This window comes from Leucoraja erinacea, unplaced genomic scaffold (genome assembly GCF_028641065.1).
Source record: "Leucoraja erinacea ecotype New England unplaced genomic scaffold, Leri_hhj_1 Leri_503S, whole genome shotgun sequence".
NCBI classification, from domain to species: Eukaryota; Metazoa; Chordata; class Chondrichthyes; order Rajiformes; family Rajidae; genus Leucoraja; species Leucoraja erinaceus.
Window position 1 is genome coordinate 83,207 of NW_026576404.1, and position 19,294 is coordinate 102,500.

Consider the following 19,294-nt stretch of genomic DNA (forward strand, 5'->3'; position numbering starts at 1 on the left):
ACTAACCCTTGGATGCTCCTTCACGTTCAAACCCAGCGACCCGCTCCAGGAAGCGCTTCACTCTGAGCCTCATTCCCAGGAAAACAAAATCCCGGTCGGAGGAGGAAGGTTCCTAACTGGGAGGTGAGGAATGAGTATGTGTAATCCTTGAAGCAAGTCTAGAATGGAGGTCCACCAAGAGTTCGGGCCATCTCAACCCAAACCCTTGGGAGAGATCCCCTCGACTTGCTCCGGGGGACGAGACACCGCCAGGCTCGTTCCCAGCAGAGAATTCCTGGTGGGAAGAGCCAAGGTCCGACTGGGAGGAGGTTTGGATTTGGCGGAGAGAGAGAGTTGGTCAGCACTCAATGTCCGTGGGGTGGGAATCTCCCGATAGATCCACGGGGCCCAAAGCAAGTTGGCTCCCGGTGCGGAATGGGAATGGGAATGGGAATGGGAATGGGAATGGGGGGCGGGGGCTCCAATCCCCACTCTGGGTGGGCTTCGGTCAAACCGGGACTCGCCCATAACCATCTGGGAGATAGTCACCACCATTCTTTCACCACCACCAACATCCCAGGTGCCAAGAAGTTGCCTTTGATTTCTAACCCTCCCCCCCCCCACCCCCTCATCCCACCCCCATCTCTCTGAAGCCCCCCCCAAGAGGTTCACACAACTATTCAGCCACGTGGCCCAGCCCCTTCACCCCCGAATTCCAGGCACTTTGCACAAGAAGCCACTAATGTCCAGAAACCAGGAGTGGGGCTACTCAAAGCCAGGATCGAGCTCTCAAAAATGCCCCCCCCCCACCCCCCCCCCCCAAAAATCAAACGCCCCGATCACCATCGGTCATTTAGTTACGATCAATAATTTGTGCTCAAGAAAGAACTGCAGATGTCGGAAATATCGAAGGTAGATAAAAATGCTGTAGAAACTCAGCAGGTGAGGCAGCATCTACGGAGAGAAGGAATAGGTGGATACTCTGAAGAAGGGTCTCGACCCGAAACGTCGCCTATTTCCTTCGCTCCACAGACGCTGCCTCGCCCGCTGAGTTCCTCCAGCATTTCTGTCCTCAGTCACCAGACTCCAGGGTCGAGGCCACTTGTGAAAGGGGTACTATGGGGGAGGTGTAGACCTCTGCGGTAGAACATCAGGGTGACAGCTTTGCCCGTCCCTACTCTCCACAGATGCTGCTGCACCCGCTGAGTTACTCCAGCAATATCTGTCTGCCTTCCATTCCCCGGCACCTGCAGTTCCTTCTCGGACATCTAGTCCGTGTCTACAAGTGTCCACTGGCCATTGGTTTCGTTGACCGAGTGCCTGACCACCCATTGTCCAGGAGAGAGGTCCTCTCTCCGTTTGGGAAGAGTTGACACTAGACGTGGCTGGCCTTCCGTCGGAGGGGGGCCATTCCGGAGGGGGGGGGTGGGGGGGATGGGGGGGGGGGGGGGGGGGGGGAAGGGGCGGACAAACTCCTTTGGATTTTCCCGCTCAGCGCCGACACGCCCAGCCCGCTGCTAGCTGGATTTATGCTCCTGCAGAAACGAGTAGACGTCCTCCACCTTCGACAGCCTCTCGAAGAACGGCAGGAGGTCCAGGAGCTCCGTGTCGGACATGTCGTCGAACCAGGAGGCCACCGGGACCTGCATGGATGGAGTGGAGGGGGGGGGGGGGGGGGGGGGGGGGGGGGGGAAAGGAGACAGATCGTTTTAAAAAAATAAAAAAAAAAAAAAAAAAAAAAAAATAAAAAAAAAAAGATTTTTTTTTTTAAGGGTTGGTGGGAGGAATCCAAAGCACTCGGAGAAAAAAACCCACGCAGGTCACGGGGAGGAGAACGTGCAAACCGTGCAAACTCCGTACAGACAGCAAACCGTAGTCTGGATCGAACCCGGGTTTCTGGCGTTGTGATGGGAGTGGGGGGGGGGGGTAGGGAGGGGACAAAGGGGATGGAGGAGGGGGGGGGGTACCGACGGGGGGGGGGGAGGGTGGGGTTGCAGGACAGACGGAGATACGTACCATGTTTTTGGGGGTAGTAGGGGAGCTGTGTACCCAGGGGGAGAGGGGACGGGGGGGGGGGGGGGGGGGGGGGGGGGAAGCTACCTGGTGCGTTGTCGGGGGGTGGGGGTTGTTGGGGTGGGGGTTGATGTACTCCATCGTGGGGGGGGGGGGGGACACGGGGGTGGAGAGAGGAGGATGGGGGAGGGGATGATAGAGGGGGCAGGACTACATACCTCGTTGTTGGGGTGGGGGGTTGTTGGGGAGGATAGGGACCGGCGGGGGGGTTTGAGGGGGAGGGAATGGATGGGGGAGGGGATGACAACCCTCGTTGTTGGGGTGGGGGATTGTTGGGGGGGAGGGTTTAGAGGGGAGGGGGGGAGGTGAGGATAGGGTCAGCACCACATACTGCATTGTCGGGATGGGGGGAGGGGGGGTTGTTGGGGTGGGGTGGGTGTTGGGGGGGGGGGGGGGGGGAGGGGGGGTACAGGGGCCAGCACCACGTACCGCATTGTTTAGGTGGGTGTTGTTTGTGGGGGGGTTGTTTGGGGGGGTGGGGGGTTGTGGGGTGGGTGTTGTTGGGGAGGGAGGAGGGTGAGGACAGGGTCAGCACCACATACCGCATTGTTGGGGTGTGGGGGTGTTTTGGGGGGGGGGGTGGTTTAGAGGGGGGGGGGGGGAGGTGAGGACTGGGTCAGCACCACATACCGCATTGTTGGGGGGGGAGTGGTTGTTTTTGGGGGGGGGGTTGTTGTTTGGGGGAGGGGGTGTTTGGGGAGGGGAGGGGGTGAGGACAGGGGGGCAGCACCACATACCGCATTGTCGGGGTGGGGTGTTGTTTGGGGGGGGTTGTTGTTTTGGGGGGGGGGGAGGGGGGGGGGTGAGGACAGGGGCAGCAACACCACATACCGCATTGTCGGGGGTGGGGTGTTGTTTGGGGGGGGGGTTGTTGTTTGGGGTTTGGGGGGGGGGGGGAGGGGGGGGGGGTTGGGGGGGGGTTGACAGGGGCAGCACCACATACCGCATTGTCGGGGTGGGGGGGTTGTTGGGGGGGGGGTTGTTTGGGGGGGTTTAGAGGGGAGGGGGGGGAGGTGAGGACTGGGTCAGCACCACATACCGCATTGTCGGGGTGAGGGGGGGGTTGTTTGGGGGGGGGGGGGTTGTGTTGGGGGGGGGGTGGTTTAGAGGGGGGGGGGAGGTGAGTACAGGGTCAGCGCCACATACCGCATTGTCGGGGTGGAAGATGTAACTGGCGGGCGAGTTGTCCAAGATGACCAGCTGGTTCATGTCCCGGCCCAGACGACTGAGGTCCTTGACGTAGTTGCCATGGTGAAAGACGCACGACTCCCGGAAGAGGCGGCAACGGAACGACCCCCACTTGTCCAACAGGTCAGCCACGGGGTCAGCATACTGCCCGGGGTCAAGGGTCAGAGGGGGGGGGGGGGGGGGAAGAGAGAGAAACAGCAAGAGCCATCAACACCAGAATGTTCCGGCGATCTTTACAAGTTCAAATGTGATAGAAGCAGAATTAGGCCATTCGGCCCATCAAGTCAACTCTGACCTTCAATCGTGGCTGATCTACCTCTCCCTCCTAACCCCATTCTCCTGCCTTTTCCACATAACCCCTGACACCCGTACTAATCAAGATTCATAAGAAAAGGATTTGAGTATAGGAGCAGGGAGGTTCTACTGCAGTTGTACAGGGTCTTGGTGAGACCACACCTGGAGTATTGCGTACAGTTTTGGTCTCCTAATCTGAGGAAGGACATTATTGCCATAGAGGGAGTGCAGAGAAGGTTCACCAGACTGATTCCTGGGATGTCAGGACTGTCTTATGAAGAAAGACTGGATAGACTTGGTTTATACTCGCTAGAATTTAGAAGATCGAGGGTGGGGATCTTATAGAAACTTACAAAATTCTTAAGTGGTTGGACAGGCTAGATGCAGGAAGATTGTTCCCGATGTTGGGGAAGTCCAGGACAAGGGGTCACACAGTTTAAGGATAAGGGGGGAATCTTTTAGGACCGAGATGAGAAAAACATTTTTTCACACACAGAGAGCGGTGAATCTGTGGAATTCTCTGCCACAGAATGTAGTTGAGGCCACAGTTCATTGGCTATATTTAAGAGGGAGTCAGATGTGGCCCTTGTGGCTAAGGGGATCAGGGGGTATGGAGAGAAGGCAGGTACAGGATACTGAGTTGGATGATCAGCCATGATCATATTGAATGGCGGTGCAGGCTCGAAGGGCCGAATGGCCTCTACTCCTGCACCTATTTTCTATGTTTCTATGTCTATCTATCTCTGCCTTAAATATATCCACTGACTTGTGGCCTCCACAGCCGTCTGTGGCAAAGATCCCACAGATTCACCACCCTCTGACTAAAGAAATTCCTCCTCATCTCCTTCCAAAACGTATGTCCTTTTCTGATGAAAGAATGGATTGATTGGGCTTGCATTGTAATCACTGGAATTTAAAAGGATGAGAGAGGATCTTATAGAAACATACAATTCTTAAGGGTTTGGACACGCTAGAGGCAGGAAACATGTTCCCGATGTTGGGGGAGTCCAGAACCAGGGGTACACAAAATTGCTGGAGAAACTCAGCGGGTGCAGCAGCATCTATGGAGCGAAGGAAATAGGCAACGTTTCGGGCCGAAACCCTTCTTCAGACTGATGGGGGGGGGGGGGGGGGGGGGGGGGGGGGGGAGAAGAAGGAAGGAAAAAGGGAGGAGGAGGAGCCCGAGGGTGGGGGGGATGGGAGGGTGGGAGACAGCTCGAGGGTTAAGGAAGGGGAGGAGACAGCAAGGGCTAACAAAATTGGGAGAATTCAACGTTAATGCCATCAGGATGCAAACTGCCCAGGCATAATATGAGGTGCAGAACCAGGGGTCACAGTTTAAGAATAAGGGGTAAGCCATTTAGAACGGAGACGAGGAAACACATTTTCACACAGGGAGTTATGAGTCTGTGGAATTCTCTGCCTCAGAGGGCGGTGGAGGCCGGTTCTCTGGAGATAATTCTTTCAAGAGAGAGCTAGATAGGGCTCTTAAAGATAGCGAGAGAGAGTCAGGGGATATGGGGAGAAGGCAGGAACGGGGGGTAGAAACATAGAAACATAGAAATTAGGTGCAGGAGTAGAGGCCATTCGGCCCTTCGAGCCTGCACCACCATTCAATATGATCATGGCTGATCATCCAACTCAGTATCCTGTACCTGCCTTCTCTCCATACCCTCTGATCCCCTTAGCCACAAGGGCCACATCTAACTCCCTCTTAAATATAGCCAATGAACTGTGGCCTCGACTACCCTCTGTGGCAGAGAGTTCCAGAGATTCACCACTCTCTGTGTGAAAAAAGTTCTTCTCATCTCGTACTGATTGTGGATGATCAGCCATGATCACATTGAATGGCGGTGCTGGCTCGAAGGGCCGAATGGCCTACTCCTGCACCTATTGTCTATTAAAAGGAGGGGGGGGGAGGAGATCGGTAGGAGGTTGGGTCAGGGGGGGAGAGCGTGGGTACGGCGAGGCTGGGAAGATGGGGGGGGGGTTAGAGGAGGTGGGGTGGGGGTAGGTTGAGGAGGGGGGTAGGTTGAGGGGGGGGGGGAGACTAACCTTGGACAGACTGGCGGTGAACAGCACGCATTCAAACAGCTCCCCCATCCTCCGCAGAAACTCATCCACGTGAGGCCTCTTCATAACATAGACCTACATAGACACAGGGCGGGGATAGAGGGGGGGGGGGGGGGACAGAGAGAATAAGAGGGGGGGGGGGAAGAGGTGGAAGGGGAGGGGGAGAGAGAAAAAGGGGAGGAAGATCAGAGAGTGAGTGGGGTAAATGCATATATATATAAACCGCCACTCATCCCACCAACTCCATGCTAGCTCCCTCCGTACAAGACCCCCTCCACCCCAGCCAGTCCCACTCCCCCCCACCCCCACCCCTCTGCTCAACACCCCTGCGAGTGCTCCCATTTCACACATCATAGGGCCATTTGGCCCATCTAGTCTACTCTGCCTTTCAATAGACAATAGGTGCAGGAGTAGAGGCCATTCGGCCCTTTGAGCCAGCACCGCCATTCAATGTGATCGTGGCTGATCATCCCCAAACAGTGCCCCGTTCCTGCCTTCTCCCCATATCCCCCTGACTCCGCTATCTTTAAGAGCCCTATCTAGCTCTCTCTTGAAAGCACCCAGAGAACCGGCCTCCACCGCCCTCTGAGGCAGAGTACGTCCATTAATTCTGAGGCTGCGCCCTCTGGTCCAAGACTTTCCCACTAGGCTTGTAGGTAAATTGGCATCGCTATTGCTATTGAGGGAGCCCAGCGTAGGTTCACCAGGTTAATTCCCGGGATGGCTGGACTGTCATATGCTGAGAGAATGGAGCGGCTGGGCTTGTACGCTCTGGAGTTTAGAAGGATGAGAGGAGATCTCATTGAAACATATAAGATTGTTAAGGGCTTGGACACGCTAGAGGCAGGAAACATGTTCCCGATGTTGGGAGAGTCCAGAACCAGGGGCCACACACACAGTTTAAGAATAAGGGGTAAGCCATTTAGAACGGAGACGAGGAAACACTTTTTCTCACAGAGAGCGGTGAGTCTGTGGAATTCTCTGCCTCAGAGGGCGGTGGAGGCCGGTTCTCTGGATACTTTCAAGAGAGAGCTAGATAGGGCTCTTAAAGATAGCGGAGTCAGGGGATATGGGGAGAAGGCAGGAACGGGGAACTGATTGTGGATGATCAGCCATGATCTCATTGAATGGCGGTGCTGGCTCGAGGGGCCGAATGGCCTCTACTCCTGCACCTACTGTCTATTGTCCTAACCCCATTCCCCTGCCTTCTCCCCATAACCCCGACACCCGCACTAATCAAGAATCTATCTATTTCTGCCTTAATCTTGGCCTCGGTATAATGGTAAATTGTCCCCCGGGGGGGGAGGGGCGATGGCTGGCCAGCGCTGACCTGGTGGGCCAAAGCCCCGCTGTGTCTAGACGAGACCGTCTGCAAACTAGACCGCAGTTCAGGCTGGCGTCTGGACTCCACGAGATGGACGGGGCTGGTTCCTGAGCCAAGCAGTCAAGGACAGGCCTGTGTTAGACTTGCAGCCTATCCTGGATTACTTGAAGCAGGCCGCAGCCTTGCGGGCTCCAGCTGACATCCACCGCTCCCCTGTTCCATCCGCCATGCCAGTCCCAGGGCTGGCACGGGCTCGGTGGGCCGAAGGGCCTGTTTCCGCGCTGTATCGTGAAATTAAACTCCCCCCCCCCCCCCCCCGCACACGATACCTCACCCCCCCCACCCACCTTGATGTCCCATACCCCCTCCCTCCATGCCCCCACCTCCCACCTGACATGCAAGAAGGAACTGCAGATGCCAGTTTACACAACAAAGATAAGACACAAAGTGCTGGAGTAACTCAGCGGGGACAGGCGGCGTCTCCGGGGAGAAGGAACGGGTGACGTTTCGGGTCGAGACCCTTTCTCCAGGCTGAGAATCGGGGGAAGAGGGTGATACAGAGAGAGATAAGGAAGTGTCAGGTGTGAAAGTCCCAGCTATTTACAATATATATTAATGATCTGGATGAGGGAATTGAAGGCAATATCTCCAAGTTTGCGGATGACACTAAGCTGGGGGGGCAGTGTTAGCTGTGAAGAGGATGCTAGGAGACTGCAAGGTGATTTGGATAGGCTGGGTGAGTGGGCAAATGTTTGGCAGATGCAGTATAATGTGGATAAATGTGAGGTTATCCATTTTGGTGGCAAAAACTGGAAAGCAGACTATTATCTAAATGCTGGCCGATTGGGAAAGGGGGAGATGCAGCGAGACCTGGGTGTCATGGTACACCAGTCATTGAAGGTAGGCATGCAGGTGCAGCAGGCAGTAAAGAAAGCGAATGGTATGTTAGCTTTCATTGCAAAAGGATTTGAGTATAGGAGCAGGGAGGTTCTACTGCAGTTGTACAGGGTCTTGGTGAGACCACACCTGGAGTATTGCATACAGTTTTGGTCTCCAAATCTGAGGAAGGACATTCTTGCCATAGAGGGAGTGCAGGGAATGTTCACCAGACTGATTCCTGGGATGTCAGGACTGTCTTATGAAGAAAGACTGGATAGACTTGGTTTATACTCTCTAGAATTTAGGAGATTGATAGGGGATCTTATAGAAACTTACAAAATTCTTAAGGAGTTGGACAGGCTAGATGCAGGAAGGTTGTTCCCGATGTTGGGGAAGTCCAGGACAAGGGGTCACAGCTTAAGGATAAGGGGGAAATCCTTTAAAACCGAGATGAGAAGAACTTTTTTCACACAGAGAGTGGTGAATCTCTGGAACTCTCTGCCACAGAGGGTAGTTGAGGCCACAGTTCATTGGCTATATTTAAGAGGGAGTTAGATGTGGCCCTTGTGGCTAAGGGGATCAGGGGGTATGGAGAGAAGGCAGGTACGGGATACTGAGTTGGATGATCAGCCATGATCATATTGAATGGCGGTGCAGGCTCGAAGGGCCGAATGGCCTCTACTCCTGCACCTAATTTCCATGTTTCTATGACAGGCGGCGTCTCCGGGGAGAAGGAACGGGTGACGTTTCGGGTCGAGACCCTTCTTCAGGCTGAGAATCGGGGGAAGAGGGTGATACAGAGAGAGACAAGGAAGCGTCAGGTGTGAAAAGGAGACATCAAAGGGTGCGGAGATCAAGGGAAATAGATCATTGTTGGCTCGGAGCAGATGGCAACTGAGATCAAATGTGTAGAGGGAGGAACTGCAGATGCTGGTTTAAACCGAAGACAAGACACAAGATGCTGGAGTAACTCAGCGGGACAGGCAGCATCTCTGGGGAGAAGGAAATGGGGCGACGTTTCGGGTTGAGACCGTTCTCCAGAAAGGCAAATGGGACTAGATTTGGGATGAGCAACTTGGGGCTAGCATGTTGGGTCATGTTCGGCATGGATGAGTCGGGCCGAAGGGCCTGTTTCGATACTGAACGACAATATACGGGACAGGCAGCGTCTCCGGAGAGAAGGAATTGGGCGACGTTTCGGGTCGAGACCCTTCTCCAGACGTCGTACATTCCCTCTCTGCACAGTCGCTGCCCGTCCCGCTGAGTTACGCTGGCCTTTAGCGCCCGTCTCCCCCTCACCTGGTGCGTGGCCCCGTCGATCTCCACTGGTACCACGAAGTCTGCGTTATTCACCGGCTGCGGGAGACAAGAAATCAGTCAGATGGAGGCAGTGAGACCCCCCCCCTCAGGGGAAGCCCCCTCCCCCACATTCGGCCCCTCGAGTCTACTCCACCATTCAATCATGGCCAATCCACCTCTCCCTCCTAACCCCATTCTCCTGCCTTCTCCTCGTAACCCCCGACACCCATATAACAATTACAGCACGGAAACAGGCCACTCGGCCCTTCTAGTCCGTGCCAAACACTTATTCTCCCCTAGTCCTGAATAAGTGAGGTCTTTATTCTCTGGAGCGCAGAAGGTTAAGGGGGGACTTGATAGAGGTCTTTAAAATGATGAGAGGGATAGACAGAGTTGATGTGGATAAGCTTTTCCCACTGAGAGTAGGGAAGATTCAAACAAGAGGACATGACTTCAGAATTAAGGGACAGAAGTTTAGGGGTAATATGAGGGGGAACTTCTTTACTCAGAGAGTGGTAGCGGTGTGGAATGAGCTTCCAGTGGAAGTGGTGGAGGCAGGTTCGTTGGTAACATTTAAAAATAAATTGGATAGGCATATGGATGAGAAGGGAATGGAGGGTTATGGTGTGAGTGCAGGCAGGTGGGACTAAGGGGAAAAAAAATTTGTTCGGCACGGACTTGTAGGGCCGAGATGGCCTGTTTCCGTGCTGTAATTGTTATATGGTTATATGGTTACCTGCACTCAGACCATAATCCTCCATTCCTTTCCCATCCATATAACTATCCAATTTGTTTTTAAATTGTAAAAACGAACCTGCCTCCACCACTTCCACTGGAAGCTCATTCCACACCGCCACCACTCTCTGAGGAAAGAAGTTCCCCTCATATTACCCCTAAACTTCTGTCCCTTAATTCTCATGTCATGTCCTCTTGTTTGAATCTTCCCTCCTCTCAGTGGGAAAAGCTGATCCACATCAACTCTGTCTATCCCTCTCATCATTTTAAAGACCTCTATCAAGTCCCCCCTTAACCTTCTGCGCTCCAAAGAATAAAGCCCTAACTTGTTCAACCTTTCTCTGTAACTTAGTTGCTGAAACCCAGGCAACATTCTAGTAAATCTCCTCTGTACTCTCTCTATTTTGTTGACATCCTTCCTATCTTGACCAGTGGGTGGTCACGGTGGTGCAGCGGGTAGAGCTGCTGCCTCACAGCGCCAGAGACCTGGGTTCGATCCCGACTACGGGCGCTGTCTGTACGGAGTTTGCACGTTCTCCCTGTGACCTGCGTGGGTTTTCTCCGGGCGCTCCGGTTTCCTCCCACACTCCAAAGTCGTACAGGTTTGTAGGTTAATTGGCTTGGTGTGTGTGTGTGTGTGTGTAAATTGTCCCCTAGTGTGTGTGTGTAAATTGTCCCCTAGTGTGTGTGTGTGTGTAAATTGTCCCCTAGTGTGTGTGTGTAAATTGTCCCCTAGTGTGTGTGTGTGTGTGTGTGTTGTCGGCGGGGTTGTGTGTGTGTGTTTGTGTAAAGTGGTGGCTTGGGTGTGTGTGTGTGTGTGTGTGTGTGTGTGTGTGTGTGTGTGGGGGGGGGGGGGGGGGGGATAGTGTTAGCGTGCGTGGATCGCTGGTCGGCACGGACCCGTTGGGCCGAAGGGCCTGTTTCTGTGCTGTATCTCTCAGTTAGTCAGGATCTCTGGCGCATTGAGGCAGCAACTCTACCGCTGTGCCACCGTACCATCCGAAGGGTTTGGACAGCGTGCAGAAATCAAACCTTTGACCTGTACCTCAATACACATGAGAACAATAAAAATAAGGGGTCAGATGAAGGCATTCAAAGTAACATTAGCAAAGTTGCAGATGACACAAAGCTGGGTGGCAGTGTGAACTGTGAGGAGGATGCTATGAGGATGCAGGGTGACTTGGACAGGTTGGGGGAGTGGGCAGATGCATGGCAGATGAAGTTTAATGCGGATAAATGTAAGGTTATCCACTTTGGTAGCAAGAACAGGAAGGCAGATTACTATCTAAATGGTGTCAAGGTGGGAAAAGGGGAAGTACAACGGGATCTGGGGGTCATTGTTCATCAGTCTATGAAAGTAAGCATGCAGGTACAGCAGGCAGCGAAGAAAGCGAATAGCATGTTGGCCTTCATAACAAGAGGAGTTGAGTATAGGAGCAAAGAGGTCCTTCTGCAGTTGTACAGGGCCCTAGTGAGATCACACCTGGAGTATTGTGTGCAGTTTTGGTCCCCTAATTTGAGGAAGGGCATTCTTGCTATTGAGGGAGCCCAGCGTAGGTTCACAAGATTAATTCCTGGGATGGCGGGACTGTCATATGCTGAGAGAATGGAGCAGCTGGGCTTGTACACTCTGTGGAGTTGAGAAGGATGAGAGGATATCTCATTGAAACATATAAGATTATTAAGGGTACACAAAAAAGCTGGAGAAACTCAGCGGGTGCAGCAGCATCTATGGAGCGAAGGAAATAGGCAACGTTTCGGGCCGAAACCCTTCTTCAGCCCAAAACGTTGCCCATTTCCTTCGCTCCATAGATGCTGCTGCACCCGCTGAGTTTCTCCAGCTTTTTTGTGTACCTTCGATTCTCCAGCATCTGCAGTTCCTTCTTAAACAAGATTATTAAGGGTTTGGACAAACGCTAGAGGCAGGAAACGTGTTCCCGATGTTGGGGGAGTCCAGAACCAGGGGCCACACACACACAGTTTAAGAATAAGGGGTAAGCCATTTAGAACGGAGACGAGGGAACACTTTTTCTCACAGAGAGTTGCGAGTCTGTGGAATACTCTGCCTCACAGAGGACGGTGGAGGCCGGTTCTCTGGATGCTTTCAAGAGAGAGCTGGATAGGGCTGTTGAAGATAGTGGAGTCAGGGGATATGGGAAGAAGGCAGGAACGGGGTACTGGTTGGGGACGATCAGCCATGATCACATTGAATGGCGGTGCTGGCTGGATGGGCCGAATGGCCTCTACTCCTGTTGTCTAAACTTTCACCCACCTTAAACGAGCTGTGGACCAGCGTTTCATCCAGGTCAATCACCACGCACTTCTTCCCACTGTCCTGGACTTTGACCTCCGGGAGTAGGTGTCTCCCAGCTCCCTGTACGTTAGAGAGAGATACAAGTGTGTGTGGGGGGGGAAGATGCAGAGGTTCACACAGTGGATGTAGTCACAACATTCTCCCACTAGGAGACCCCGAGGGAGGCCACAGGGGGGCGCTGCGGTAGAGTTGCCGCCTCAGAGACCGCGGTTCAATCCCGTCTACCGCCGCTGACTTTGTGGAGTTTGCACGTTCTCCTCGTGACTGCGGAATTCTCTGCCTCAGAGGGCGGTGGAGGGGGGCCCGTTTCCATTGCCGGATAACTCAATAATTCCCGGTTTTGGACAAGCTAGAGGCAGGAAACATGTTCCCGATGTTGGGGGAGTCCAGAACCAGGGGCCACACACACAGTTTAAGAATAAGGGGTAAAGCCATTTAGAACGGAGACGAGGAAACACTTTTTCTCACAGGGAGTTGTGAGTCTGTGGAATTCTCTGCCTCGGAGGGCGGTGGAGGCCGGTTCTCTGGATACTTTCAAGCGAGAGCTAGATAGGGCTCTTAAAGATAGTGGAGTCAGGGGATATGGGGAGAAGGCAGGAACGGGGTACTGATTGGGGATGATCAGCCATGATCACATTGAATGGCAGTGCTGACTCGAAGGGCTGAATGGCCTCTACTCCTGCACCTGTTGTCTATAGGTCGGTGCAGACTCGGCAGGCCTGTTTCTGCTCTAAACTGAACTCCAAAGGCTAAACTGAACCGTCCTCTCACCAACTAGAGAGCGGTCCTGACCTCCCATCTACCTCATTGGAGACCCTCGGACTATCCTTGATCGGACTTTACCTTGCACTAAACGTTATTCCCTTTATCCTGTATCTGTACACTGTGGACGGCTCGATTGTAATCATGTGTTGTCTTTCCGCTGACTGGTTAGCACGCAACAAAAGCTTTTCACTGTACCTCTGTACACGGGACAATAAAATGAACTGCCCGAAAATACTTGTGTTTATCCCCCCAATCTCAGTAGAGTTCTTCCCCCCAGCTCCTATCATTCTGTTGCAGGCTCCCGACCCGAAACGTCACCTATCCATGTTCTCCACAGATGCTGCCTGACCCACCGAGTTATGGTGCAGCAGCATCTATGGAGCTAAGGAAATAGGCAACGTTTCGGGCCAAACCTTCTGGAAATAGGCAACGTTTCGGGCCGAAACCCGGAAGGGTTTCGGCCCGAAACGTTGCCTATTTCCTTAGCTCCATAGATGCTGCTGCACCCGCTGAGTTACTCCAGCACTCTGTGAAACGTCACCTATTCCATGTTCTCCACAGATGCTGCCTGACCCGCTGAGTTACTCCAGCACTCTGTGAAACGTCACCTATCCATGTTCTCCTGTTTCCTCCCACACTCCAAATGCGGACAGGTTTAGAAACACAGAAACATAGACAATAGATGCAGGAGGAGGAGGCCATTCGGCCCTTCGAGCCAGCACCGCCATTCATTGTGATCATGGCTGATCGTCCCCTATCAATAACCCGTGCCTGCCTTCTCCCCATATCCCCCGACTCCACCAGCCCCTAGAGCTCTATCTAACTTTTGTAGGTTAATAGGCTTGGTGTAAAGGTAAATTGTCCCTAGTGTGTGTGTGTGTGTGTAGGATAGTGTTAGCGTGCGGGGATCGCTGGTCGGCACAGACTCGGTGGGCCGAAGGGCCTGTTTCCACGTCGTTCTAGAATTTAGAAGATTGAGGGGGGGATCTTATAGAAACTTACAAAATTCTTAAGGGGTTGGATAGGCTAGATGCAGGAAGATTGTTCCCGATGTTGGGGAAGTCCAGGACAAGGGGTCACAGTTTAAGGATAAGGGGGAAATCTTTTAGGACTGAGATGAGATGAGAAAAACATTTTCTTTCACACACAGAGAGTGGTGAATCTGTGGAATTCTCTGCCACAGAATGTAGTTGAGGCCACACAGTTCATTGGCTATATTTAAGAGGGAGTTAGTTGTGGCCCTTGTGGCTAAAGGGATCAGGGGGTATGGAGAGAAGGCAGGTACGGGATACTGAGTTGGATGATCAGCCATGATCATATTGAATGGCGAATGGTGCAGGCTCGAAGGGCCGAATGGCCTCTACTCCTGCACCTATTGTCTATGTTTCTATGTATATCTCCCAACTAAAGGTTGTGGAAGGCAGAGCATTCCCGCTTGGTTTTCCGGTCTCAGTCCGCCCCTTGAGGCCCCGTCTCGCGTCGGCATTCCTGGAATTCTATCGGCATTCCGATGTTGTTTTGCATCAGGGAAGCTCAGGGTGGGGAGGGGAGGGGGGAGAAAAGGTGGCTCAGCGTCGCCACCACATGGCAACGGGTTGGCGCTGCAGGGGAAAAACAAACCCAGTAAACACTCTCGCGCTTGAAACTTTGTCCCCGATGCTCTGTCTGTCTCTCTCTCTCTCTCACTCACACTTTAGAAGGAGAGAGGGCACTTTGCTATTGAGGGAGACCCAGCCCAGAAACAGGGGCCACACACAGTTTAAGAATAAGGGGTAAGCCATTTAGAACGGAGACGGGGAAACACTTTTTCTCACAGAGAGTTGTGAGTCTGTGGAATTCGCTGCCCCGGAGGGCGGTGGAGGCCCGGTTCTCTGGATGCTTCAAGAGAGAGCTAGATAGGGCTCTTAAAGATAGCGGGAGTCAGGGGATTTATGGGGAGAAGGCAGGAACGGGGGGGGGGGGATGATTGGGGCGAGATCAGCCATGGATCGCATTGAATGGACCGGGGGAGCTGGAGAGAGAGGGTTGAGATGGGACTCTAGAGGAGGAGAGAGAGAGAAGGGGATTTCGAGGGAGAGGAGAGGAGAGGGGAATCTAGGGAGGGGATGAGGGGGGCTCGGCAAGGCCAGCAGCAGAGGAGAGGGGGAAGGAGGGAGAGAGGGGAGGAGGTCACTAGAGAGAGAGGGAGGAGAGAGGAGAGAGAGAGAGAGGATGGAGAGAGACAGAGCAGGATGTGAAAGGAGAGACGAACAGGGAGAGAGAGGAGAGGAGATTCAGGGACAGAGGAGAAGAGGCTGGAGGAGCGAGGAGGAGAACCGAGAGTCTCACAGGAACTAGGAGAGGAGAGGAGACGAGAGTGTGTGGCATAGTTGCTATTGTATCCCCGTCTCTCTCGCCTGCTGTTGAGTGGTAATGCTTGAGTTGGTGTACCGAACCCCTTGTGTGTTGTTGGCTGTTTTTAGAGGGGGGGAGGAGAGGGAGAGAGACAGAAGGGAGGGGATGGGAGATAGATACAAGGTGGTGAGAGAAAGGGAGGAGAGTGGGAGGAGAGAGAGGAGAGGGGAGGGGGGGGAGAGAGGGAGAGGGGGGAGGGGAGAGAGAGGAGAGGGGGGGGAGGAGAGGAGGAGGGGGGGGAGAGAGGAGAGGAGAGGGAGGGGGGGAAGAGAGGGAGAGGGAGAGGGAGGAGAGGAGGAGAGGAGAGAGGAGAGGAGAGGAGGAGAGAGGAGAGAGGGGGGGAGGAGAGGAGAGAGGGGGGAGGAGAGGGAGAGGAGGGAGAGGAGAGAGAGGGGGAGAGGAGAGGAGGAGAGGAGAGGAGGAGAGAGGGAGAGGAGAGAGAGAGGGGGAGGAGAGGAGGGAGAGGAGGGAGAGGGAGGAGAGGAGAGAGAGAGGAGGAGGGAGAGAGAGGAGGAGAGAGGGGAGAGAGAGAGGAGGGGAGAGAGAGAGAGGAGAGGGGAGGAGGGGAGAGAGAGTGGGAGAGAGAGAGGGAGAGGGAGGAGGGAGAGAGGGGAGGAGAGAGAGGGAGGAGAGGAGAGAGGGAGGGGGGGAGAGAGAGAGGGAGAGAGGGGGGGGGGGAGAGAGAGAGAGAGAGAGGAGAGAGAGTGAGAGAGAGAGAGAGAGAGAGGGGGAGAGAGAGAGAGAGAGGAGAGGGAGGAGAGCGAGGGGAGGGAGGAGAGAGGAGGAGAGGAGAGGGAGAGGAGGGAGGAGAGGAGAGAGGGAGAGATGAGAGAGAGGGGAGGAGAGAGAGGAGGAGAGGGGGAGAGAGGAGAGGAGAGGAGAGAGAGGAGAGGGAGAGAGAGGGGAGGGAGAGGGGAGGGGGAGGAGAGAGGAGGAGGAGAGAGAGGGGGGAGAGGGAGAGGGGAGAGAGGAGAGGAGGAGGGAGAGGAAGGGAGGAGAGGAGAGGGAGAGGGAGAGGAGAGAGGGAGAGGGGGAGAAGGAAAGAGAGGGGGGAGAGGGAGAGGAGAGGAGGGGGAGAGAGAGAGGAGGGGGGGGAGGAGAGGAGAGGAGGGGAGAGGGGGGAGGGGAGAGGGGAGGAGGGAGGGGGAGGGGAGGAGGAGAGAGAAGAGGGGAGGGAGAGGAGAGAGAGAGAAAGGGGGAGAGGGAGAGGGGGAGGAGAGGGAGAAGAGAGGAGAGGGGAGAGAGAGAGAGAAGAGAGGGGGAGAGGAGAGGAGAGAGGAGTGGAGGGGGGGAGAGGCGAGGGGAGGGGAGGAGGGGGAGGGGGGAGGAGGGGGGGGGGAGGGGAGAGAGGAGAGGAGAGGGAGGAGAGGGGGAGAGAGAGGAGGGGGGGAGGAGGGAGAGGAGGGGAGAAGGGAGAGAGGGGGGAAGAGAGAAAAGAGAGGGGAAAGATAGAGAGGAGAGGGGGAGAGAAAGGAGAGAGGGAGAGCGGAAAGATAGAGAGGAGAGGGGGAGAGAGAGAGAGGGGAGGAGAGGAGAGGGGGGGGGAGAGAGAGCGAGAGAGAGAGGAGGGGAGGGAGAGGGGGGGGGAGAGGGAGGAGAGGGAAAAGGGAGGGAGGGAGGGGGGGGAGAGGGAGAGGGGAGGGGAGAGAAGAGGAGCAGAGGGGGGAGGGAAGAGGAGGGAGGGGGAGGAGAGAAGAGGAGAGGGGGGGGGAGAAGGAGGAGAGGGGAGGAAGGGGAGGGGAAGGGGAGAGGGAAACAGAGGAGAGAAGGGGGAGGAGAGAGAGAGGGGAGGGGGGGAGGGAGAGAGAAGAGACAGAGAGGGAGAGAGAGAGAGGAGAGGGGGGGAGAGAGAGGGAGGGAGAGGGAGGAGAGGGGGAGGAGGAGAAGAGAGAGGGGAGAGGGAGGGGGGAGAAGAGGGAGGAGGGAGAGGGATGAGGAGAGAGGAACGGGGGGAGGAGAGAGGAGGGAGCCCCAGGGGAGGGAGAGAGGAGGAGGACGGGAGAGAGGAGGAGAAGGAGGGAGAGGGGAGGAGGGGGAGAGACAGAGGGAAGAGAGGGGAGGGGAAAGAGAGAGGGGAGAGGGAGGAGGAGAGACAGGGGAGAGGAAGGGAGAAGAGAGAGGAGAGGAGGGGGGGGAGAGGAGAGGGAGGGGAGGAGAGGAGGGGAGGGGGGAGGAGAGGACAGGTCACAGAGAGAGAACTCAAGATGGGCCACAAGACAAGAGAGGAGAAAGGAGGAGAGAGAGAGGGGGGGGGAGACACACAGACAGGAGACAGGAGACAAAGAGAGAGAGAGGAGAGAGGAGAGAGAGCGGAGAGACCACAGTGAGAGGGGAGGGGGGAGCGAGAGAGAGAGAGAGGAGAGAGAGGGGAAGAGAGAGACAGGAGAGAGATGGAGAGAGAGACAGAGGAGGGAGGGGGGATGAGACCACATACACAGAGAGGGTGGAGAGAGAGGGAACACCCAGTAAGAGGACGTAGACCCAGAGAGAGGGAGAGAGAGAGAGAGAGATGTACACAGACAGACAGAGAGAAGGAGAGGGAGGAGAGAGAGGGACACAGAGATGAGTAGTGGGGCACACACACGAGAGACACACGAGGGGGAGCAGAGACAGGTCATGGACACAGAGGTGGCACACACACACAGAGAGATGGAGAGAAGGACACACACAGCAAGATACACACACACAGGTGGGACACACACACACACACACAAAGGGTACACACACACACACACACACACACACACACACACACACACACACACACAGTAGAACACACACACACACACACACACACACACACACACATACACACACACACACACACACACACACACACATACACACACACACACACACACATACACACATCACACACACACACACACACACGCACACACACACACACATATATACACACACACGTACACACACACATATATACACACACACACGTACACACACACACACACACACACACACACGTACACACACACATAAACATACACACACGTACACACAAGACACACACACAGAATAGACAAAACCCAACACAGATACAGACAGACACCCCAGACAGACACACAGACAAACCTTACCGCCCAACGTTTCCAAGATGCCTCATCTCCGCCAGTCCCATTAATACATCCATCGAACCACCAACACGTCCAGTACAACCGACACGTCCCAGCTGAGTGACTGTAGTTCCATTGGCCAGCATTTGGTCCAAACCCCTCTCCGCACCTGGGCAGGTGGGACTAGTGTAGCTGGGACATGTTGGTCGGTGCAGGCAAGTTGGGCCTGTTTCCATGCAGTACCACTCCAAGTTTTGCTTGTACACTCTGGAGTTTAGAAGGATGAGAGGGGATCTTATTGAAACATATAAGATTATTAAGGGTTTGGACACGCTGGAGGCAGGAAACATGTTCCCGATGTTGGGGGAGTCCAGAACCAGGGGCCACACACACAGTTTAAGAATAAGGGGTAAACCATTTAGAACGGAGACGAGGAAACATTTTTTCCCCACACAGAGTTGTGAGTCTGTGGAATTCTCTGCCGCAGAAGGCGGTGGAGGCCGGTTCTCTGGATGCTTTCAAGAGAGAGTTAGATAGGGCTCTTAAAGATAGCGGAGTCAGGGGGTATGGGGAGAAGGCAGGAACGGGGTACTGATTGTGGATGATCAGCCATGATCACATTGAATGGCGGTGCTGGCTCGAAGGGCCGAATGGCCTGCACCTACTGTCTATTGTATCAAGAGTCTACCAATGGTGTCACGTTTCTGAAAAGTAGAGAGCGAGATTCTTTTCTTACAAACCATCCAGTCGAGTCTCATCATCCCACCTCCCATTAGCAAGTTTAGGAGGGAACTGCAGATGCTGGTTTAAAACGAAGATAGGCACAAATGCTGGAGTAACTCAGTGGGACGGGCAGCGTCTCTGGAGAGAAGGAATGGGGGACGTTTCGGGTCGAGACCCTGA

At 54.6% G+C, this 19,294-nt stretch overlaps 1 protein-coding gene across 1 annotated transcript; it reads right to left on the bottom strand.

Moving 5' to 3' along the window:
- Positions 1 to 1,412: 1,412 nt before the first annotated feature.
- Positions 1,413 to 12,284, bottom strand: LOC129693962 (carboxy-terminal domain RNA polymerase II polypeptide A small phosphatase 1-like; the record flags this gene model as incomplete). The annotated part of the gene is made up of 5 exons (XM_055630684.1): positions 1,413 to 1,622; positions 3,199 to 3,384; positions 5,590 to 5,682; positions 9,110 to 9,166; positions 12,117 to 12,284. Coding segments are annotated over 5 exons (630 nt in total), but the record flags the coding sequence as incomplete, so codon positions are not given.
- Positions 12,285 to 19,294: the final 7,010 nt, after the last annotated feature.